We start from the raw sequence: 25,032 nt of genomic DNA, 5'->3' as shown, positions 1-25,032 counted from the left end.
AGTAAAGAGAGATCCAAAATTTCTTTTGAACACCTTGTAACCTCACTTTTCCCCCACCACTTTTAGCTGCACAAAGCATGCATATCCAGAGGTTCTCACGTTACTCCCCCACCCCCGTGTATCCATCCCCACTATGAGCCTCTGAAAAAGAAGAGCATGGACTGCATGGGGGACTCCAAGACTCAAGGAACTCTCATTTACAGGATTTTGACCATTTTCTTAGCTTGGAAAAAGTGTAAAAGAGTTTAATTAACTGTGCGTGCCACACAGTCCTGTCCCCGCAACAGGGAGGGCTGGCAGAGGAGCAGTGCAACAATATTTGCTGCTGTCCTTGTGTTCCCCATAAGACAGCCCCTTCCAGAGCCAGGAGCACTGGGAACCAGCTAATGAAGAAAGGAGCAAGAGAAAGCGGTAAATAATAAATGAACGGACAGATGGAAAAAGGGTTAGAGAGAGCAACTAGAGAAGCAGCCTTGGGAAGCAAACCGCGTTCCCACCAGCAGGCAGTGCCCCCACCGAGCAGCGTGGGGCAGGAGCCAGGGTCCAGCCACAGGGATTATCCCCGCCACTCCCTGCCAAGCCAGGCTCACCAGCCGTGCCTCTCCCCTCTCCTCCCTGTTCTCTCCAGGAGTTAGCCCAGCCACAAAGCTTGGGTCTGTCAGATGCATCCTGCACACCACGGTCCCACATCCCCGATCCCCAGCATGCAAATAGTGCTCCTGGTATTTTTCACAGGGAGCAAACACACAGGAATGCTGGCTGGAGGGCTGAAACTGGCGATACTCCTCCAACTGCAGCAAAATTAGTTGCTATGTCACAGTTTGTTAGAGAGGTTTTTAAAAATGCTGAGAACTCACCAGGCACAGTTTCCTGTTCTGTCCACATAGACATCTACCTTCTCCGAGTCTGTATTTGAGCAAAGCTAGTGGGATCGTAATCCCAGTCAAAAATACATACACAAGCTGCTTCAACACCTCCAGGCTGAAAAAAATTCTGATTAAGTTTTTGGGGAGAAAATACTGGACAAAAGAAACCAAAGGAATATTTAAAGGGGATTTTGGTTGGGTTTTTTTGTTTTGTTTTTAGGTGATGGCTAAAATCAGCGTATTCCAGCACCATGCTGGAAGGGGATTTTGGCAGGAAACCCATCCTTATGCAGTGGTATAGATAGCTATAATAGAAGATAATAGAACCCATGATTGTAATGCTAAAGAAATAGCAACCAACAGCAAATTACAAAGTATAGAAAATTAATACAGCATTTAAAAAGCATGATGGAAAAATTCATGTCTTGCTGGTTTATGAGTGGGAATTTAAACATATAGGAAAGAAGGAAAATGAAGATATAGTTGTATTATTTTTTGCACATGGTAAAATTACCAGTGCAACTACAGAAATATAAATATAGGCACTCTGTATTTATGAAAAAAATATGATGATGAACTCATCATAAGATGATTATATACATCACCATTTACGAATGACCAAGACGTATTAGATAACATCTGCTTTAGATAAACACTGTTAAATCCCCCACCCTGGATACTTTGCACCTCCAAGTGCACTAAGGAGATCTCTGACCTGCTGATGTTAATTTTTAATAAATCTTGGAATTCCACGTAATTCTAGAAGGGTAGGTGAGCCCTAACCCCATGCTGGCGCTCCGGCAGGACTTGCTGACCTAGGGACCAACAGCCAGTCAGGCTGACAGGAGAACCTGACAGGGTATTTAAAGACAATATGAGAATCTACCAGTAATTCATTATATTCATGTCTCAGCTAATTACCAGGCAGCATATGTTGTACAGAATCAAGTCCTGTCTAACTGGTGTTACAGCTTGATTTAAGAACTTGCATTAATAGAAGTAATTTGGCATAAGTAGATGGACAGAAGTGGCTAATGAGACAAAGACCTATCCATTGCTTGTTTCCCATCCCACAAGATGCAGTGTTTTTACCAATCATTCAGATAAATAAAAGATCCTTAGAGGCAGCTTGCAGATAGCACAAATGAAGGTTAGTAAATAACGAACAAAACAGCCTTCATTCATCCTGTGATCCAATTTGTGTGGCTCAATGGCCACCATCCAACCAAGCGTGCTTTAATTCAGCCAAGCACAAGATAATACACGTACGGGAAAACAATATAGGGCTTGTATCTCCGGGATGGAAATGTCTGTCCTGCATGGCCACAGGACGAAGGAGGAGGTATAACAGGACTTTGGCAAAGTGAAGATTGAGGAGCCAAATCTATTCAGCTTTTGAAAGAAAAATCCACAAGGTTTGACTGCTGCACATAGGCATTACGTTAGTGTGGGAGGAGAGGGGGTTCCTAACCTGGTGGCGAGAGGCAAAGTGAGCTCCAGGGGTTGAAAGTCAGAATTAAGCACTGTGCTGACAAAGAGGAAAAGTAACATCAGCACAGCTGAGGATGAGAAATATCACACAAGAAGCTCTGGATGATCTTGGGGCCCAGCATAAAAGCAGGGGGTGAAACTCAGCAGTACAAAAGGCAGGTATAAAGACCTGCGTGTAACGTAAGACTGGAAGGAGCCCAGACACTGGCACACTGGGGGTCTGCTTTAGGCTACAAAATCAGGGAGATCGGAAGCATCGGCTTATTGGGAGCATCTGAAATACAGAACCTGCTGGTAATTAGGGACCTTTAACTGCCCACACATTTGCTGGGAAAGGAAGACATCAGACACCGCCTCGCATCAAGTTCCTGGAATGCACCAACAAAAAAAAATTGAGAAAGAAGTGACAGGAACAAAACTAGGAAGGAGTCTCCTTGAGGTTTGATTCCCATCAACAGAGAGAAACTGGGGAAAGCCGTGAAGGTGGAAAGAACCACAGGCGGGGAAGCCCGGAACGAGTGTTTGTACTTGTTTGAAAAAGAATGGGAAATAGTGGCAGAATAAAAATAGTGCTTTGTAAGAACAGAGGCTTCAGTAATCTGAGAGGGTTGGCAAGGGAGATTTTGCTCCAAATGAAAAGAGAGTTTGGGAAAGACAGTGTTTTGTAAACACACAGCAAGATAAGGGAACAGATGTAAATTATCTTAACGCAGGGGTACGATTAGGGTAATTCACAGACTCCTCCGTGGCTTGAAGCATGCAAAGGAGAAATGGCAGCTCCATCAGGCTGATGTGGATGAGCACAAAGGAGCAGCACCAGGAGAGAGGGACAGAGCGAAAGAGCCGAGTGCTCCACAGAAATTGCTCACAGCCAGCAGTAACCAGGAGACATTTGATAACTGCATCGGTGGGAAGAGACAGACCAAAGAGTTCAGCACCTCCTGAGGAGGGAGAAAAGGTTAATAGATTGCTTTATGACACTGAACACGCCACAAGCCCTTCCAAAGCTGTTAGTGCGTGTCAGCCCTCCCCCTCTTCCACCAAAATCTGTTTTCTGTTAGGTTTATGTGTTTTCTTTATTCTCTACACAGCACCCAGAACTGGCTGGTTCTGGTAATGACATTACATATTATAATGTATGTATAATTGCTAATTTTAAGATTCACAATTTATAAAATATCTTCTGTGGTGAGGCTAGTTAAATTGGACAGTAAATTGAATTTAATAAATCCTGAACACGTCACAAGAAGCCATATTTCCCACAGTTACAAAAACAATAACCAAATCAGATAATGAGAAAGCCAAAGTGTGGCTTAACAGACTAGAGGGTGTCACCTGAAAAAGAGATTCACCTTCATGACCTCTCTCACACACACACATGCTGTCAGCACAAAACGAGTTGTAAAACTACTAATTAGGGTAAGAGAAGGCAGGGGATCCCAGGGGTTTGGCTCACAGCTGTCTCAGGAAGCAAAGAGGTATAAATTGGGACAGAATTTCACAATAGTCAACACCTCGCAGAGTTAAAGCAGGAATGTTCAATGCTTTCGTTGGTTCAGACCTCATGAAAAAAATGATAACATTAGGACCACAAAGTTAATGCAATTAAAAGAATCAGAGTAGAGGGGTAATGTACAGTAGCACCTTAGCAGAATGAAAACTGTGGAAGTTTGACATTTTAAAATAGGGGGAGGTCCATCAGCAACTATCTGTAGGAATGTCTGGAAGATGAATGAGGTTCTAAAAGACCTGAAAAGGGCAAATATAGTGGCTATGTTCAACAGGTTGAAAAACCAAGGAAATTGCAGGGCAGCCAACATAACTTCAATTCTTGGAAAAATTTTGAAAGGAATCATCAAACAATCCATCTGCAAGGAAGGGCTGGAAGTAATAGCCCTGCCATGTGAAGGTAACCTGACTTCTCTTTGATAGAGCAACAAGGTCTCGTATGTGAGACAACACATGTTCTGTACCTTTACTTTCTCAAGGCTTTACCTCCAGTTTTGTGTAACATTTTAATTAGAAAATTAGGAAAATAGCGTCTAGATGAAATTCTGTGTGGGAAGTGCACAGCTGGTTGGGAAATGGTACACAAAATTGCAGACATGAACAAGCAATATTGCAGCAAAAAATTCCATGATTATACAGACAGAAGTGTCACACACCAGGTACATGAAATAACCCTGCTGCTTTTCCCAGTCAAGAAAGGCCTCAGCTGCAATACTGGTCTCATTTCAAGGCAAAGCACTTAAAAAGCACCTCAGACCCAGTGGAGAGAGCCCAGGGGATCCCAACGAAACACAGAGCCACAAAAAAATTGTAGAGGGCTGAAAGGGACCTCAAGAGGCAGAATCAACTACGCACGTGCCATTCAACTTGAAAATAAAATGGACATGAGAAAAGACCAAACGAAAGGCAGTTGTTCAGTGCAGAGAACAGAAGTCCTCAGGGAAACATGGTAACAAGCCTCAAATATGTAAAAGATTTCTGCAAAGAGAAAAGGAGTGCTGTAAGCTTTTCTCCATATCCACGGGGAAAGGACATGCCATCATGGGCTTAAACTGAAGCAAGAGATTTTAAAAATACCAACCCCATAATGATAGAGCTAATTATGACCTAGAGCTGACTGCTGAGGGAGGGTACATCACTGCCATCACAGAAGGCTTTAAAACAAAGATAAAGCCACATCATTTGAGTCATCAACAGTGATGTCCCCACAGCCTGGGCAGTGCTGGTGCCTGGCTGCCGAGCCCTGACAGCCTGCAGGCTTTACATGGACATGCCCAGGAACACAATATATTTCAGCTACAGCAAACACCCTCACAAGGCTCTGTAGTAAAAACAAACAGCCACTTTGTTTCAGAATGAGCTCATATAAACAGCTGATAATGGCACAAAAACACTCAGTTACCAGAGACTGTTTTCCAAGATTTATTTTTCCCAGCACTATTCCACTGGTTCTGATCCCAAGATCTCAGAAGACACCTGCAAATTATCCTCAAAAGGTTGGCACCTCTGCTGGTCATTAACTATGGGCTCAGTACAGATACTGTTTTAATGACATTACAGTTTTCCTGGTCCCTTCCTCCCAGGAAAGCCTCCAGTGTTTCACAGCAGTTCTCTCCCCCTCTTTCCCACAGGAGCTGATGACATTATTGTGTTCCCTTTGCTGTCAGGACTTCTCCACCAGTACCCCAGTTGTGCTTATCAAGGAGACAAATTCTGGGTAACTATTTTCACTGTATTTTTAGCTTTGAATGCTACTTTTTCTTCTTTGAAGGGTTCAATCCCCCAAAATTTCACTGATTTTACAAGCGTACCAGCTGGTCGCACAAAAGATACTGCCTCTTCTCATCCACCTTTCCCCAGGCAGAGATCAGGTACAGACTTACCATGGAAAAGGCTAGAAGATGCCCTCTTGAGGTCCTTTTCAGATCTATTTTTTGCAATTCTGTGGATAATGTGTATGACATAAGGGACTGTGATGGACAGAAGGGCAGAGAGCTTGGTCCAAAATATACTCCCAGGCCTGAGACACAGCTCCAGGGAGCACCCTCCTTGAAGGAAAGCTGGAGAGCCAGTGCAGTGCAGACCACGCCTGTGCAGCACCCAGTAACACAGCTATGATACGTATCTCTGCTGTGAAGACCACAGCACATTTAGGCTGATCCCAAACAAGATGCCAAAAGGGCAAGGAAGCTGTACTTACCCTTGCAACAACCCTGTCAGGTACCATATCACAAGGTGGCCCACCCTCCAGTCCCATGGAGTTAGGTGGAGCTGAGGAAAATTCGAGCAAAAATAACCAGAGTGGCCTTACTGCCTGGCAGCACAGGCACCAAAAACACACCCAGCCCCATGCCCTGCCTCCTACACACACCCTCTTGTGAGAGCAGCCTCTGAGCCATGGTTGTCTCCAGACCCAGCACTCCATGGGATGAGCCTCAGGCCCTACAAACACGTCCTGCTCAAGGACCACTATCTCCCAGAGCCACAGCATTCAGCAGGAATCACAAAACCACCAGGGGAGGTTCACAAGTGCAGGAAACACACATGTCACAGGTGCTCAACCTGAGCCGTGTGATTCCCTGCCAAAGAACAACTACAACTGGGGTTCTTGTTGTCTTTGGGGAGAAGCAAAAAATGTATTTCTGTGGGACAGTATCTCACTAGCAAGCCCTTTATGCAGACACACTGCCCTCATCTCTGCTCTGTGCCTCCCACACGTAAGTGTTCTGCAGTAGCCACGCATACTCTCTGCTCTCCTACCCTGCTTTGTTCCACTCATCCCACATTACACATCCCGCTCGTGGAAAGCAGATGTGCACTCTGTCACCACCACCTCATACCCCCAAACCACTTACCTTGGACAAAGAGCATCTCTGCATGGCTGCTAACATCTCCAAAAGTAGATCTTTTTCAAGGAATAACCTCACAGAGAAATCTCAGCTGCTGTTATGGCAGTGTTTAAGCTATCTAATTACCTTAATGGGGTAGTGGGATGCCAGTGTAAAACACCCGATTGCAGTGTTGGACACAGACAGTGAAATGCACTGAAGGCACCTCTCAGCTCCATTCCAATCAGTTCCACCTGAGTTTAATCCCTCCAAGTCTCTCTCAGTGCAGTGGGGAGAAACACTGCCAATACCCTCAGCAGGGTGGGACCACAGAGGGTCAACTGGGAGCATTCCATGCCATGCAAGGAGGGTCTGGCCCCTTAATCACTGCTTTTAGAGGCTGTGCTCTATGATATTACAGGGATTCAGGGCTCCCACCACACACCTTGCAGTCCCCTCACTGGCTTTTCAGTGCAGATATGGTGTGGCAGGGCAGGCTGGAGAGCTGTCATCATTAGTCTCTTGATGCAGAGAAATAATCTGTGTCACCGTTTCGGGCAGAAGGTAGAGCAGAAAGATGTTTCTCCATAGTTCAGAATGAGCAGTGGGGCAGTATTTGAGGGAAATTTATAGTCCATACATGTTTCTTGGGAAGCTCGGTTATGCTTAACACTTCATGCAAATACAGGAGGGGACAGTTTTTCACATATGTCTATTGACCTGAACAATTCCCTCTTCCACAGGCTTAACAGGCTTTACTTAAGAACAATGCAGAAACCTGTGGATGTCCAGTCTCTCAAAGCACAAATGCAGTGCTCTACCCCAGCCCAAACTGGCACCACAGGTGGAGAAATTTGGATTAAGTCTGTCGAAGCTTTGCCTGATGCTGCCCCACTCCCCACATCTCACTCTCTAAAATCTGCATGCACACTGTGTCTCCACTGCCCGAGGCAGTTCCTCACACCTCACCTACTGCCAGCCCTATGTTGTACATTCCGGCCCCCCCCCCCACCTCCACCCGGTTCCAGGACTCCAAAATAACCTTCCTGTGGCCTGAACATTTCTTCTGAGGGCTGCAAAGGAGGGGAGCCTGCTGTGAGGATTGCAACTTCTACCCCAGCTGATCCTAAACACAAAAAGAATCGCTGCTTGCTCTGTGAGCTGCGAAGGAGCAAAGAAGCGTTTCGAGGGACAGATTCCTTCTGCTCCCCTATCCCACGGAGGGCTGAGCTCAGAGAGCTGGTTCCCAGAGGCGAGCAGGCAGTGCTGTGCACTCTCCCCCTGCTCTACCGCGGACTGACCCGGGAGCATGAGAGATGCTGATCTGTGAAACGAGATACCCATCTCTGAGCACTGCAGGGGAAACAGCAAAGATTAATAAACCTCAAAATATTTTACAGCATTCAAATAGCACTGTCCCAGATCAAAGGCGATTGCTCATGTCAGGGAGGCAGGCTCAGTAAGCCTGGAAAGATCACATACAGAAAGCAGCGGCAAGATGCAAGAGAAAGCCTGCAGACAGGAGCCGAGGAAGGCTCGTACTCGATGAGAGAAACCGAAGTGGTCTAAGCCAGAGTCTCACATGTGTTCCTGGAGGAATGAGAGCCAGAAAGACTGCCTGGTTTCACTCAGTCTCAGTTGTGTCTTAGCACAAAAACACACATTTCATTTTAAGACACCCTCTTACCTTGGAGGTACCTGCTGCTGTGAACAGCTTAAATCCCAGTACAACAGAGCCCTGCCTGATGCTTGAAATAAGGAACACACTGGGAATTATGTGCAACTGGTGAATAGATTTGAAGAAGCCCCCAACTTACACTGATGCCACAGGAACTGCAGAATCACATGCCCTGCACTCTAAGAGCTTTCATTCCTAAACCCGTGAGGATACTGCATGAAAGTTTGTTGGCAGAATCCCTTGTCCACACTTGCAGGCAGAGTAGGAGGCCTGATCTACAGTCTTTCAAATTGTTCATATAACTATATTACTGAGGAGGAGGAGGATGAGGAGGAGGAGGACAAGGAGGAGGAAGAAGGGAATGGGACTTATTATCCAGATCACTACAGTGGTAGTGGTACTGGTAAGGGAATAAAAGTGCCACACGGTAGTATTTCTACTCTCAAGCTCTCCTAGAGTAGCTATCCCATCATAAAGCACCTTTATTCTCATATGACTTTGAGCAAGATATTCCATTTACATTTTTGGGTTACAATTAAAGAACTAGCAGTAGTAGAAGCCCTCTCACACTGAGGTGTGGGGTTCAATATTCCTGCAGTCTGGGCTGGACACTGAAGGTCATCCACAGTACATGCACTGCATGAGGTCAAGTGACTCCTAGATACAGACTCCCAGGAGGAAACCCTGTTCTCAAGGATCTCATGGATACTCCATCCCTGCAAACTCAGTCCTTCACTAAGGACTCCCTAAACCACATCTGCATTCTTGCTCTGCACCTTGCCTCATGACCTGGGGACTCCCTGTAGCACTGTACAAACCCACTGTGCAGAACAAAAAGAAGTCCTCAAGCAAACTCTGATTGAATTTTGAAGGTAAGAAATGCCCTTCTGCAACAGATGTACAACCCCCTCTACCCACCCCAAACACCAGATCCATCACAGAGAAGGGAAATATTTACACAAGTTAGTAGAGTTCCAGTTAAATATTATGCTTAGCTGTCTAGAGTCCATGTTCTCAGACTACGTCTATGAAATAAAAGATTAAACTTCATAACAATTATGAAGTTGCTCTGCTCACATTCAAAGGGAGTTAAAGAACATTAAAATAGTTCTTTGGGTAATATTATGGTGAAATTGCTCTCTCCACCCTGGAGAGCTAGAGCTAAAACCTTCTGAACTAACCTGTAAACACACTTGGAAAGGCTAAGAGCTAAGCTGATAACCAGGTAGCACCTCTGCTCTGCAGGTTCTGTAAAAAATGTGAGCAATGCCAGAGAGCTTTTGAAGCAGCAAGGGAAGGAGGATAGGGGAGAGCAGCTTCACTTCTCGAGGGAAGTTTGTTTAGTGGAAAGTAAGCAAGTTGTCAGGGGAAAAGCTGACAATGTTGATTCCAGCAGTTGTACTGGGAATAAACAGCCAAGTGGATTACGTTACAGAGAATGAGAAATGGCTCTGAGGATCCCATTTAAATGCTGGGCCCTCAGGAATGATGCGATTCAGCTACACTCATGGCCCCAGTATCCAGTGACCCCTGGGCTGAGCCTTTCGGTAGTGCTGGTGTCACCATCCCACCTCTGTGGGGTCCCCTAGAGCTCCAACACAGCTGATGTCCCCAGGAGAGCTAGAGCTTACTGGTGAGGATGCAGACCCATTCTGGCTTCCAGGCAGGGGCTGGCCACTGAATTAGGGGTGGCAGCAGAGAGGAGGAGGTTGTTCAGGACCAGTTTGTCTCTCCCAGCCCAGCAGCAGGGGAGGGCCACCATGGGGTTTGCCATCTCCTCCCCAGACAGAGCACAGGGCCCTCTCTCTTATAAAAATAAGATGCCTGCCTGCCTTTCACAGGAAAGGGACTTGTCAAGAGGACAAGGGGGTCCTGTTTGATTTATTAGTCTCTTCCTCCTTCCTGTTGTCTGTGGCTCATCCAGCTGTAGCGATAAGGAGAAGAGATATGAAAGGACCCTGCTGGCTGCTGGGATCCCATCTTTCTGCCCACTCACTGCCTGAAGACATCAGTCCTTTACAAGCACCATTAAATGTGTATCCAAAATGTGGCAGTCTCCTCCATCGAGATTCTGTTCCCTGGATAATACAAACAGTTGCCAGAAAAAGAGTATCCTCTCATCTCTGTCTAGGCCATTATCCCTTTATATTTGCTCTTTAATATTTACTGGGTTCACACAAAGTGCATGCTCTGGAAAGAAAAAAAATCAGCTGCAGCTTAAAGGACTCCAAATTTAGTAATTGCTGCAGCCCCATCGACGTGAACAGTTAGCAGGGAGATTTCTCCAGCACTTCACATGCCGTGGTATTCTGCTTAGGTCAGACTGTAGAAAATGTTCTGTTCAGGGACACCAAATCTGGAGTGTTTGCATAGGTGCCAGCTGCAGAGGCCTTACGAGTCCACCTCCAGTTCCTGCTGGTCCTTTCCCTCCCAATACCCAGTAACCGTGGTTGGAAACAGAAGCAGCCAGAGAGATGCTGATTCATACAGAGGCGAAGAACCCGAGGGTTTTAACACACCTGTGAGTTAGCAAGAACTAGACCCAGCTCCTGGCTCCCGAGCTGGTCTTGCAGCCTTACCTGTTAATGTGAGGTTGCTGTATGTGTTTGAAAACTGCTCCTTTAACAAAACCAAGTGCATCTGAGCTGCCTTTTCCCTCTGTAGCTCCAACATTATGTCAGGATGCTGGGCGATCTTACAGCCTTTCTGCTTATCCAGGGCAATGTCGCTGCGAACAATGTCTACAGCAAAAGGGAAAGAAAAGAGGGAGATGGCCAAACCTCAGCTTTCATTTTCATTTTTGCCAGATGCTTGGATCAGCTCCAGCCAATATGACAGTCACACAATCATCACTCAGCAAGAGCAACCCCAAAAAAGGATCCAAACCCCTTGGATCCACCTATCAAATGACCCTTCCCAGCCCGTCTCCTTTTCTTCCACACAAACCTCAAGTTGTCTGCTCACAAAACCTACTGGCCCTTCTATCCTTTACCTGCCTAGCTGTTGCTCTCTTACAATGCTGACCCCTCCCTCACAGGAAAGTGCAAAATCTCCCAACATTTATATTACAACCCTGTTACATGTGTGTTTGACACTAAATGATGAGAAAAGACTAAATCCCATTTCAGTAACCCCTGGCTTCCATTTAACCTTGCCTGTCAAAGAGGTGATGAAGAAGGCTTGTTCTCACCTTGTTTATCCTCACTGCAGCTATCACAGGTCAGCATGGCTCATGACTCTTTGAGCAAGTGTCTGTACCCTTCTAATGCCTGACATTCAGGAGACAGGATTATTCAAAAATTGTTTTCTCTTCGTATGAGCATTCTCTAAGTCATATTGTGAGATAAGAATAGGATATTGTCTCTCCTAGAACTACTCACATGCTGGGTAAAGGGAATGATGAAGTAGCAAGGCAGAACAAGAATCAAGTAAGATATGGCAGTCTAAGCAGGAGGGAAATGGTGCAAACTTGCAAGGTCCTTGCAAGGTCCCTTATGAGTTTAATAAACTCTGTAACATGTTCAGATCCACAGGCACCAGATGATAATTCTTACAAAACCTCAGGCGGCCAGCTCTGATAAGCAAGGATCGAAGCTGGAATTCTTCCACCACATTGCATAAGGTTACTTTGCCTCACGAGGTTGATCTTTGCTTGGTTTAATTCCCATCTAGCTAGAAGCTGCTGAAGGAGCTTGTTGTCAAAAGAGAGTCACACCTTGCTCCACACACACTCTCCAGCTCCTTTATGGTTATGCACATCAAGAAACACCTAAGTTGCTTCCAAAAGTCATGCTCCTGTCTCTTGAGGTGTCCAATCTCATGTTCAGCAAACTTAGGTTCAAAGCTGTGCTATGTCTTGGGCTGGCAGGGAACTGCCTCCAAACATGCAGTGGAGGACTGGAAGCTACATTATCTTCCTGTCTCTGAGCCTCATCCTAGACTCACCACACTTCCCTGCCCAGGATGTGTTCTATCTCTTTTCTGCATTTGGGATTATTACAACTTCTCTAAAGCCTGTCTAAACCAGACTGCTCAGAACAGCAATGTCATTAAAGTACCCACGGTCTGTAGTTAGCCATGTGAGTTCTCTCCTACACCCACAGCTAGCCTACTCAGGAGTGGATACTGGGCAGCATCCAGCTACCATGAAAATATGGTTCAATATTTCTACACCCAGCACAAGGGCATCAGTGAGATGGAGCAAGAGAAAAGACTAATGTTCCTCTGCAGCTAATGAGCACACACCCCTCAACCATGTGCTTTAGTGCACATTCTCTTAGGTAGGCACTAAGTAAGACTTGGACCTACCCAACCTTTGACCAACTAATGAATGGTAAAATCCTGAACCCCTGTTGTGTGAAATATTTGGAGAACTGAAGACTGAGACATGCCACCTTACCTCTCTCCCACACCAGAAAGGGTATTGCTGCCATGGGCTGCTGGAGTCACCTGGAGCCCATGAACAGCCATTCACCTTCCTGGGTGATGGATTTCCCTTCCTACAGAACTGAAGGCAAGAGCTGTACACCCCCCACCCCAAGGCAAAATGAAGGCAGACACATCAAGGAGGCCCTGAAGGAGGAGAAGACTGAGAGGCAGACAGGTTTGAAACTCAGTGGTCAATAAGCTGTCTGCAATTCTCTTCAAACTGCTGTAAGGGAGTCCAGGCTGGGTCAAAACAAGTTTATTTCCTAAATGGAATGGATGACATCTAAAACCCAAACCAGGGCCAATATGGACCCATGTGGAGGAACCATTGGCCCAGGAGCAGGGTCAGGGTCCAGCACCTTGGAGGGTGCAGAGGACCATGGCAGTGGGTCCTGTGTGACATCCATCTTTGGGGACCACAGGGATGGCTCTGCATGCACTGTCAGCAGGGCCTGGGGACAAAGGGCAGGCCCAGGAATGAAGAGCAGGAGCAGTGTTGTGATAAAGCTGCTGTGACAGGGATTACCACAAAGATGTCAAGTCACATTCAGGCAAATCCCTGTGAGGGTAGCAGAAAGCATGCAGGGCACAGAAGTCGGAGCACTCTCTGATAGTTATGTTCATGGGGTTCTCTGAGAGCTGCCACTGCAGACACTCAGGAAGCAGAGGCAAGACATGCAAGGTCCTGTCTTCTCAGATTGGTGAAGAACCCAAGAAACTTGCCAAAGACTTAAAGATGGAGGTGGACCTCACAGTCATAATGACTCCAGCTGAAACTGTGGGCAGATGCCTGGGATATGGATCTCACCAAGGAAGTCGGTGCCTGGTCCTTCGTACCCCAGCAGGCTGTGCTCAGTACAGGGAAGGAGGCACAGGCACCTCTGCACCACTCTGCTGAACCAGCAGCACTGAGGGAAGAGGGATGGCAGACCACAGCTTCTGAAGGCCTAGGGGAAATCTCAGCAAGTGCAACCCGAGGGACGCAGACAGCAAGGAGTTCTCAGCTCTGAAATCTTAAAAGGAAGAGATAAAAAAAGAAGGCAGATGCAAGGAGGCCAAGAAGGAGGAGGGTACCCCGGAGGATCTGGGCAGGGCAGCCCCGAGTGGGCAGGAGAAGGGCACTCACTGCCTTCCTGAGCCCAATAAAAAAAAAAAAAAAAAGAAAAAGTCAATAAACCGCCCAGCAGAACACGGAACCGAGCAGCTCCTGGCAGCAGTGTGAAAGAACTCCAGATGTGGGAGCCCCAGAGGATTTTCCAAAGCCGGCAGGCCAGGAGCCGTGCCCCGGCGGGCCGGGTCAGTACCCTGGCCAGCTCAGGTTCCCCCGCGGCCGGACCCCGGCGGGCGCGGCGCTCCGGGGCGGCGGGCGCGGGTCCCGCGGCGGCAGCGGCAGCGCGGTGCGGGCCCGGCAGCGCCGAGCGGAATGGCGGGAGCACACCCGTGTGGCGGCCAGGTGAGCTGCGGCTGCCGGCAGGCACCGACCGGGAATCCCGGCGGCGGAGCGCCCGCTCCGGCACAGCCTCGGGCCCCGCGCCGGTCCCACCCCGCCCGGAGCGGCTGAGGAGCCGGCATCCCGCAGGAGCTCTCCCCTCGCCAGGCTGCGGAGCTGGGCCGGAGGACGCTGTTCTGTCTCCGAGTGCCCGCACACATCTCTGTCCCGCCTCGGAATATCTGCTGCGCTTCCGCGCACGCCGCCCATGGAGGTCACCGAAACTACCGGGGAAACGTTGAAGAACAAGTTAGAAAACACCCTCCAGGAGTGGCACAAGGGCAGCGATGCTCTTCTCCGGGCATCCTAGGACGAGCTGAGCTCTACCAGTCCCTTTCTGTGAATCACCTGCACCAAGCGGTTACAGTCACCATTATCCACGAGGCAGAGAGGTTCCAAGCTGTGAGACCTCGAGGACGGGGCACAGCATGTGGAGACAGCTCCCAGCCAGGGCCAGGTTTCCCTTGCACAGAGTGAGCTTCTCTAGCCGAGAATTTATATGGTGTCAGTATGGCCGGTGTGCAAGTGACCATCCCATGGGTCAGACCACCATCTGCCCATAGGCAATTCCATCCCAGGAGCGGCTGGAGTCATGGAGCAGACACAGACTATTGCAGCTGATCAGCTGGAAGATGGGAGGAGGAAGGCACAGTCCCAGGTTTATGCGGAGAGGGCAGAGGGATGTGGTTATTGTCAGAAGGATGTGTGACGGAAGGGTAAAGAGGAGAAGCAACTCATCTTTCTGTGTCTGTGTGTGTGAAAGCGAGCACTGCCCACAGCGATCACCGCTCCAGCAGGAGTCACCACTGCCATGGAAACAGAACAAGCCGAGTTTGGCCATCCTCCTCATGGGACTGTTTGCTTCAGATTTTCAGTCTTGAAAAGTGAATTCAAAAGGGGAAAAAAAAATCGATTTTATTCTAACAAAACCCGAATACTTTTTCTAAAAAATGGAATATTAGGACATTATGTTAGTGCCAAGGTTAAATAGCTGTTTAATGAGTGACCAAGCAAAGGTCCTACAATTTGCATGTTGCCAAACTTGTAAAATACCTACTTTTTAAATCAACACATTTTAAAATGCTTTAAAAACCAGGTTTGTCTGCTGGAATTATTATAAAATTCCCAGTGATTGTAAAATTTGGAACAGAACTTTTATTTACAAAGACAGATTTCTCAAGACACAAACTCCATCCCCATCGTGCCTGTCTTTAATAGGGAAATTTTTGACACATTAGTATTATTCCTTTATTTTAGCTGGGAGAAGTTCCCTGACAATGAATTCCACAAGTTGTTTCCTACCATATTAAAAAAAAAAAGTAATATTTGTTCATTTTATATGTAATAATTCCACTGGATGCTTCCTATTTCTTGTGTCATGAAAACAAGGAAATAATCATTCCCAAATTGTCTTCTCTGTGTGACACCGAGCTCACAGCATTTGTCATAATCTGTCATTTTTCCCAAGATGAAAAATCTCGGAGTGAAAGATATGACTTTGATCATTTCCATCATCCTACCCCTCACATATATATCCTTTACACTGATTAGTGTGTCAGCACCTAGTTTACTTACAGCATAAGAATGCTCTCAGTGAGTTTTTCAATTATTTTCTAATATCCCTAACATTAGAATCACTGTTTACTTACCCAAATGTATTCAGAGACCAAGCCATAATAAGTTCAGAACATTTTCCCTGAATGCCAAATGCTAATTTAGAATGGATAGTTGTGTACAAAAAGTCATATGTCTTTCCCCGTGCATATAACTTTGCATGAATCACTTTTATTTCATACAAAGTAGATGTGGCATAGAAAGAAGTGTGAAACTAACAAAAATATGTAAATTTTTTAGAGAATTTAGGATGCTTATTATAAACAATTAAATATATGACCATAGAAATCTCACCAATTCGCAAGCAAATGGCTAGCAAATCAGGAGTTAATTGTTTGATTGCACCATTTCCTTCAGTTATTAAAGCACTTCTCATGCATGATTCTAGCAGAACAGTGTTTAATTTAAAAAGAAAAAGTGGAGATAAATAGACAATCTTTGGAAGTGTCTCCTGCCTAGGCAGTATTTCCCTTACCTTGTGTAACATGATTTCTACAACTTTTTTATTATTTTCTAATTTCTAAGTAAAAAACTAAGCCCTGGGACTCCTTATACAGGCAGAGCAGGTTGTAGCTCCTTCCCTGCAGTCGTGGTTCCTGGGAACTAGGGAGCAGGAGGCTGCCTCAGAGCTCATGGTGAGGCATAGAGCAGCCCCAGGTCTGGCAAATCCCAGAAGTCCAAAGGACATCAGAGGATCTTCCCCTCTTGGGGACTGAGGTCTTGCTATGCCTGAAATGCTACAGCTCGGCTAAGGGGCTGTGTTTGTAACACTCAGAGGGTGAAAAGAACAACTATTTCCTCTTCAAGCTCTGAAAGGACAGATGTCTAAACTGTTGAGGGACACAAAGCAGACAGAAAAGGGGCCCTGGGTGACCAGAAACAGAAGATGATTCTTTGAATAAAGAAAAATTCGTTTGCTCATTTTTACCACGACAACAGGATGGTTCTCCATTCAGAAACATCTACTGCAGTTTTATGAGCTGGCAGAGCCAAAGGGACACTCCCAGACATATGGCAACAACCCTCCCTTCCTCTGGCTCAGGTATCCTCATACCCCATGATGATCCTCATGATCCTGCTCACTAAATTCACAGTAAAACTGTTGCTTTTTTTTTTTTTTTTTACTTAAAATAGTTTTCTGCTGGCTTAGCAGAGGATCAGAAATGTGCCAGAGCCACACAAGGGAAGCAGCAGAACAGTGCACAGATCATAAAGAAAGCATGGGGACCAATCCTTCTGATGGCAGAGAAACAAGAGGTGAGATTTCCTGCCTTCAGGACACAGATTCGAAGGATTTAATCTGACCAAGACTGACACTGCTGCAGTCCCATCTGCCTTCAATGCAGAGTTTCCCAGCACTGTGCTCTACACCTTTGCACGGTCATGCAGCATTAATCAATTTGGCAGCTGAACAAGTTGAAGTGCAGCCACCTCTCCACCATCAAGTTTTGGTCAGCTGAGATCCCTGAACTGACTCACCACGCAGACTCAGGCTCCAGGTGTGGAAGAGGGCAGGAACATGCCAGAAAGGGCAGAAAGGTGGGAACAGCAGCCCTAGCTGGGGTCAGCTCCAGCCCCCGTGTAACCACACACACACACATAAAGGAATCCTCAGGTCATTTAACAGTTTATTATCTTCCTTTCCTCTCAATACCCTGGAACATGTTCAAACAGCATGGCATCCTAGAAGACCCCTGTGCACTATGGACTGAGCAAGGGTGAGAATACATTCCCACTGCCACACAGATTTTGAGGTTTATATGTAGTGTTGGGTTCCTGAGGATGCCTGAAGGAATGGATCCAACACTGAAAGAACACACAGAAAACTTAGCCAGTATTACACAGCATGATGTGAAGTTTCCCACACTATACTGCAAAATCCCCTGACTAGTATGGAAGGCTTAAGAAACATGTCTTTGTGATTTTTTTTTGTTGTAATTGGCCATTTTTCCATATGCCTATTATCCTCTTAAAAAAAAAATACATAAAATAGAAGGAAGCAACTAAATAGCAATTAAAAGAGTATTTTTGAAATGCGTTGCTCATACACACTTCAGTTCAGAAAACTTCTTTGATGCACTACATGCAGCATTCAAATGTACTCCCCTTCCCCTCTCCCTCCCATGGCCCACACAGGGCCACACCAAGTGTCCTTTGGTCTCAGCATAAAAAGGTTACAAAAGTCTACAAAATGCTGAGGGACAGGAGTGAGAATCTGTGCAGTTGGGCCAATGCATCTTTAAGAACTCCAGCTATGAGTAACTTCTCTTTTTCCCTGGGAGTCTTTCTTCGCAGCACATACGCACAGGGGGAAGCTATAAGCGATGTCTATGTCACCACAGGTTGTCCAAAGCTGGGCTGTGTGGCTTTGAGGAGAGAGGCAGTTGAGGATCACCCTGCAGATGAGGGGGCTCCACATTACCCCACCAAACTCATACTGGAGCACCGGCAAGGAGCTTCCAAAATGGGCTCTAGGTTCAGGCACTGAGACAGCACCTGCAGCATCTCTTGCTGAAACAAGACCAGGACTCCACACACACATAACACTCCAACGCCAAGCTCCAGGACAGCATGCAAGTCAGGTTTTAGCAAACTCAGCTTCAGAAGAGGTTTTGTACCGGCAGCAACCTGTGCTTTTGCTCCAAAGAGAGCTGCTCAAGTGTGTTTTCCCAGAGGCCAGTGTTTCTTGTTGTTCCATTCCTCAGACCCAACTGGTCCTTGGCACACATGAGGCAGTTGAAAGAACAGGCTGAACAGATTGCTTGTTAGGCAACCCAGCAGCTAAAGGAGAAGCAGATTTACCACTGATAGGCTGAGCGTGAAACCTCACATCTTGGTACCTGCCCTGGAATCGGACGTGCCTACGGCAGCAGAGAAACATCTCCAGATAACAAAGCACAATGCTGAGCACAGCTGGGGAAGAAAAACGAACTCAGCAGGGCATATACAGAGAAACACCATTTAAGGGAGGGAAAAGTCTCTCAGGCTAAAAATGTTACACCTCTTGATCATAAAATGTCAAAAAGTCTCTGGCACAGCCCCACCTCCTGGTACCAGAGAGCCTGACATACATTAAACTGGGTTTCTGTTTCTAACAAACCTCAGGCTGGCCAATGCCTTATCCAAAGAGGGTGGACTCCAGGACTGACCATCCAAAGTAGGGGCTGCATGAAATGGAAGCCACCCAGTGTGCAACATAGGTGGGGTGTTAATATAACACATTAAATGACCTAATATTTAGCAAAGTCCAGGAGGTACCTATAGCCATGCTACCATCCACAGGGACTGCACACCCCACGGCTCACCACAACCATCTATCATAGGCATCCCCTTTTATGAGTCACTCTGTCAGGTACTGACAAATCTGCCAGCAGGTGATGAAATTGCTGTGCCAGTTTTATATGCAATGGTGAAAACAAATTGACACATGCACCATCTTTGTGGGCAGTCACCACAGAGCATGCACCACTTTGCTACCTTTGCTGCCCAGACATGACTAGTCTAGACTGGGGTGAGGCTGTTCAGACTTACAAAGGAAAGATATCACACACACCAGGTAATATACAATACCTCCAGTTCTGTGTTTCCAGGAAAAATCTGAACAAGAAAAGAGTTACCCTGAAACCTAAAGGAAACACCTTGTTTCAGGAAAATGAAGTACATTTTAGATACAAGTCAAAAGCAACTATTACTACCCTCAGAGAGTGCCTACACTCTCTGTGGAAGAAAGAAGTGAGAAAAGATGGGTTGATGAACCCAAAGGTAGGCCTAGGTAAAAGCAATTTTCAGAAGGTGGAGGTGTGCATAGTTGGGACCATTTAAAAGGGAATCAAATACAACTTTAAGTGGAGGGGAAAGAGTAAAGTGTATTTCTGAGGAGGTCTGACAGTCAGAAAGGCAGAGCACCACAGAGATGGAAAACCCCTCAAAGCAAGCAGTGAGGGATATCTGGTCTGAAGAACACCAGGGTGGCAGAGGGGGATTTACAGGATGAAGATCCCTGCACAGAGATTCATTTCAACTCTAGCAAGCATAGTCACAGGATCCATGAAGGATGATGCAAAGCAGTCCTGTTGCTGTTGCTGCCTCCCATCTGAATGCCTGAGAGGGCCACAGCAGTGTGGCCTGGGAGCACACAGTGGGGTGCAGCTGCCTGTGATGTGAACACCACTCACAGTCACTCACTTGTAACTGCAGTTCTCTGAGCACACTTGCACACATGCCCTTCACCTCTCAGTCCTGCACTCTATGAGTTGCTGCAGCTTAGAGGAACATAAGAAGTGCCCTTCCCTCCCACTCTGTGCACGGGCCACAGGAGAACACAAGGCACAGGAACACCCGTGGAGGCTGCAAAGAGAGCCCAGACTCTGGGGCCTAGGCCTGGAGTCTGTGGGCACCCACGGGCAGAAGCAGCAAAAAGACAAACACTCAAAGCAAAAAACAACCAAACAATCAATTGTCACATCACTAAAAGTCACTAAGGTGATGCACAGGACTTAAAAATTCACTGATTTATCTTTTAAATGTTTTTTGACTTTTTTTAACTAATCAAGCCCCCCAACATCTTCCCCACTCCCATGGCATTATATGAAATTCCAGAAAATGGGTATTGGACATATAAAAGTCCATGGACATGGAAAACAACCCCAACCACCCCAGACAGCTTGGGGAGAAGGAAGGGTACATAGCAGGATGCTTGATGGCTTCCCCCATGCTCAGGTGCTGATTGCCATCGGTTTTTTGTACTGTCTGCTGAGGATGTAAGTCCTTAGCAGCAAGAGCAAACTACATGCCCTGATCCCAAGCAGGTCCTGGGTGAGCCACAGATAAGGGAACAAAAATGGGACCAGTTTTTCAAATGGAGAAGATGGCTGCTCATACCCAGTACAGCAGGGCAAAGAGCTGTGGTGGCACCAGGATTTTATTTCAGAGAGCCAGATCCCTCTAGTGAAGCACTTAGTGCAGCCTCAGCACAAAAGGATGTGAGCTACTAGCAACTCTAGCCTTGGAGTTTGCACACAGATCTTAAGAACAAATACGAGAGCTTTGCTTCCAGGCAGGAAATCCCTTTTGCCACACCTTTCTGATTTACACCAATGCTTGATACACACCACATGTGTCTTCTCCTTCCTTCACACACATTTATAATGGTCCTGTTCCATATTTAAGTGATGAAAAGTTAAGACCTGTGGTTACAACTTCTATGAAAAGCTTCATTTTGAAGGCTGCTACATTTCAATTTTATTGCCATGAGGAAAACTGAAAAAAAAAAAAGCCAAAATATATCAGTCCTTCCTTAACATGGAAGCTGTTGTGAAGACATTTAATAAGTAAGTTCTCTCCTGCAAGCTGTTGAAATATGGAAGGTGGGGAAATTTATTCTTACAAACGTTTTGTATAAGTCCCATCCACAATTTTATGCATCACACTTAATTTCTACTGTACAAGGTGTCTGTGGCAAGTTTGGTCAGCATTTTTTCCTCAAGTACATCTCAGCAGACAGAACTTGAAACAAACCTTTCGACTGAGATTTGTCACAAGAAGAAAAACAAGGAATAACATCAGGATTGCCCCAGCTAGGAGACCAAGTGAAAGATGGAGCACAAAAACTTACCCACCTGCCTGTGTGTGGGAATAGAGGGACATTCATCTCAGAGCGATCAGATGTTATGTGGGGAAACAGCGGGAGTGAGAGCCATCAGAAAACTGGCAAATGCATCTGCTTTTTCCATTCAGGACTGTGCTGCTGACTAGATCTCTGCAAAATTTCCTCTGTTCCACAGACCTGCCCAGTGGGATCTGTCTGGCATTATTTGGCCTTCACAGTTACTTATGGAAAAATCTTAAGCTAATTTTTTAAGTCGTTGAGTAAGGGGAAAAAAAAAAAAAAAAAAAAAGCTTGTTTCTTTAAAAAAAGAAACAAAGCAAGAGAGAAAAATCAATAAATTCTTGCATGTGGACATGGTATTCTGCTTCATAAAAGAAATGCCTTAGGACGGAGATGTGGCCCTAATTCTTCTACGCAGTTTCTTTGTGTGAATTACGGGCCGCGAAAGGTGAAAGCCTTTTGTGTACTGAGGTCCGATGGGGAGAAGGGCAGACGGCGAAGCGGGGAGCAGCGGAAAGGCAGGGGCCAAGAGGTGACTTTGGAAAGAGCTCGGATGGCCGAGCGGTCCGGAGGGGGAGCAGCCCCGACCGGGCACCGGCACGCGGCGACCGACCGTCACCAAGCCGGGAGGGGCAGCGGGGAGCCCAAGGGGCTGCGGCGGGCACAGAAAGCACACAACGGCGAGGTCCGTGGGGCAAGGCAGGGCTCCCGAGAGCCGCGGGAGAAGCGCGGGACAAGGCGTGCACAGAGTTCCCGGGGCTCCGATGCCCGGCCCCCGCCTGGAACCGCGGCAAAGTCTCCTCTGCGGGCGGTGCTGCCCGCTCGGGGGCAAAGGGAGAGGAAGGACGCAGCGGGGCGGGGGAATATGCAAAGTCCCGCTCCCCAGTGCTGGTCTTTTGTTCCCGAGGGCCGACACCCGCCGAATCCACCGGCAATGGGGCGGGCGAGCTCCGCCGAGCTCCTCGGCTCCCCTCTCTCGGGAAAGAAGGGGTACGGGAATTCTCTCCTGCCCGGTGCCCGGCGGCGGCGTGCCCGGGCGCCGCACGGCCCCGCCGGGCTCGGGGAGAGCGGGGCAGGCGGAGCGGGACCGCCCGGCTCCCGCAGCCCCCCGCTGCAGCGCCCGCCCCCCGCCCCGGCCCCGGGGCTCACCATCCTCGTAGTTCTTGAGGTAGTAGTCGGGGCCGGGCCCGCCGCGGCTCTTGGCCGGGTTCTTCACGTTGTGGAACTGCAGAAAGTCCGTCCTCTTGCCCGCGAAGCGCAGGAAGGCGGGGGCCAGGCCCCGCGCCAGGGTCACCAGACGCCGGGAACTGGGGAGAGGAGAGAGAGGGCTGAGGAAGCCGTGGGCCGGGCCCTCGCTTCCCCAGTACCGCCAACGACCGGGGACCGCGGGGCTCGAGGACCCGCCGTTGCCTGGCGGGCCCCGCTGCCCCGCCCGGGGCTGTGCGACGCGGTACCACCGGCTGCGGGGCTCTGCGCGGGCCGAGCGGCGCGGCCCCGGAGCGGGCAGCCGCCCCGCCCGCCGGTGGTGGCCCGGAGGCCGGCGGGCCCGGCTCCCCCCCGTCCCGCCGGCGCCCCCCGGACAAGTGCAGCGGCGTCCAGGAGGCAGAGGCGCTCAGCGCCACGCGGGACCGTGCCGCGGGCCGAGCCGCCGGGGAGGGGAGAAAAGCGGGGAGGGGAGAAAAGCGGGAGCCGTCCCGGCTCCGCTTCGCTCGCGCCTTCCCGCATCCTCGCCCCGCTCCTTCCTCTGCTGCCGAAAGGACCCTCGGAGCGGGCGTGCGGAGGAGACCCGCTCTCCCTCCCCGACTTACCCAGCAGGGAGAAGGCTTTCTGGCCGTCCCAGCGCCTCCAGGCCGCGGCCGCTCCGCACCGCCGGTGGAGCCCAGCGCAGCTGCAGCCCGGCTCTGCCCCCCGCGCGGGGCTGGAAGTCCGGGGAGCGGAGGGCTCAGAAGACCTGGCCGACACCCGCTCTCTGCCCGTCGGGACCCGGGGAAGGCTCGGCTCGGCTCGGCAGGCGGCCCCGTTCCTGCTGCTGGTTTTTGTTTGATTTTGATTTTTCCCCTGTGCTGCCTCGGCCCCGTGTTGTGCTTTTTGCAGAGGAGCGGTTGCTGGAGCGAGGGGAGCACGACATTTTTGCAGTCATAACTGATAAGTCTCCGAAATGCTTTCTCCATTGCAAACATGTGCATCTTAATGGAAACCATGGCCTCGCTCCCTCCGTCACAACAAGCGCCGCCAGCAGCGCGGAGCCCGGCAGGGCTGGGCGGCGGGGCCGCCGGGGCGCCCCGCGGGCGGCGTGGGGAGGGCGCCGGGGGGCTCCTGCCTTACCTTAAGAAATCGAGCCAGCCATCATGAATGATGGAGGGGTCCAGCTGCAGGGAGAGGAAATTCTCACTGATTATCCTGACAGGGCTCTTGGTGTTGACATCAAGGAGAATGAGAGTTCTTCCCTTCACACCTGGAGGTTTCTCCACCGGCAGTGCTCTCCTGTCCCCAGCCTGGGAGGGCAGCGAGAAGGTGGCCATGAGGGCCAGCCCAGGTGCCATCAGGGCTAAGAGCCCCGGGGGGCAGGAGCTGGGACAGGGCATGCCGGAGAGCAGGAAACCCCTAATTAACTCGCTGTCTGCAGGGGCTCGCTGGTGGCTAATTGTCCTTATCTAAAGTGTGGGGCGCTCTGCCTTTTTTTGCAATGTTTTGGTGTTGGTGGAGGGGAACTCACGCCCCTGACCAGCCTTTCTCGCAGCCGGTGCCAAGACTCCTTGCAGCCAGCACCGCCCCTTTAAGAGATGCAGGCTCCAGACATTTTTAACTTTTTGAAGGTAAGGGGAGGCTCCTGGTTTAACCCCCTCGGCTCGGGGCCCGCCGCCCTGCCGCAGCCCCGCCAACACCGAGCTTTCGCTTCGTGCCGGCTCCGGCGAACGTTTTCGGCGGCGGGAGCCCCAGCACCACGCAAAACCGGGACGGAATCGGGACACCGAGACACCGGGGACCTCGGGACGGGGGCTGGAGCCTGGGGACCGGCCAGTACGGTCCGGCATGGTCGCCGGCTGCAGGAGCGACAGAGACGGTAAGGCAGCGAGGACGGCCCTGGGGTGCCCGGTGGGGGAAAGGGGGGGGTAGGGGGGTAATCACCCCGAAAAAGACTCCAAACACTGCCTGCGGGAAGAGTTAGCTCCAAACCGCGCCGGGACCCGCGGTGCTGGGCGAGGCCCTCGGGGCTGAACGCTGGAGGCTCCCTGGGACCCGACGGGCGCAGCGGGGCTGGGGGCCGTCAGCACCCCGGAGCCCCGACGCGGCACGCTCGGTGCGCCCTGCCCGGAGCTGGGGCTCGGCCGGTCCTCGCACGAAGGCCGTCGAGCACAGCAGGGAACCGAGCCGCTGGTCGCTCTTTCCCGCCTTCCTCCGGCCCCATTGGTGTCCGACCACTAACAGGGAAAGGAGAGGGGAGGCAGTAGCAATGCCTGGTGTGCAAACGTCCTCATCGGGGATGGAAGGGACAGCGCGGTTTGATGGCATCGACGACG

The 25,032-nt window shown here is 49.1% G+C and overlaps 1 protein-coding gene across 1 annotated transcript in view; it reads right to left on the bottom strand.

Moving 5' to 3' along the window:
- The window catches only part of HPSE2 (heparanase 2 (inactive)), a gene marked incomplete at both ends in the record, with an annotated part of 105,549 nt that extends 81,453 nt beyond the window's left edge, over nucleotides 1-24,096 (bottom strand). The window contains 3 exons of the mRNA XM_082286416.1: nucleotides 10,952-11,113; nucleotides 22,661-22,818; nucleotides 23,837-24,096. Coding sequence (XP_082142542.1) covers nucleotides 10,952-11,113; nucleotides 22,661-22,818; nucleotides 23,837-24,096 — 580 coding nt within the window. The remainder of the gene's footprint in view (nucleotides 1-10,951; nucleotides 11,114-22,660; nucleotides 22,819-23,836) is intronic.
- Nucleotides 24,097-25,032: the final 936 nt, after the last annotated feature.

Source organism: Coloeus monedula (genome assembly GCF_965178545.1).
Source record: "Coloeus monedula genome assembly, chromosome: 8".
Lineage (NCBI taxonomy): Eukaryota > Metazoa > Chordata > Aves > Passeriformes > Corvidae > Coloeus > Coloeus monedula.
The sequence above is the reverse complement of the archived record's forward strand: the minus strand, read 5'-3'. Positions and strand labels throughout refer to the sequence as shown.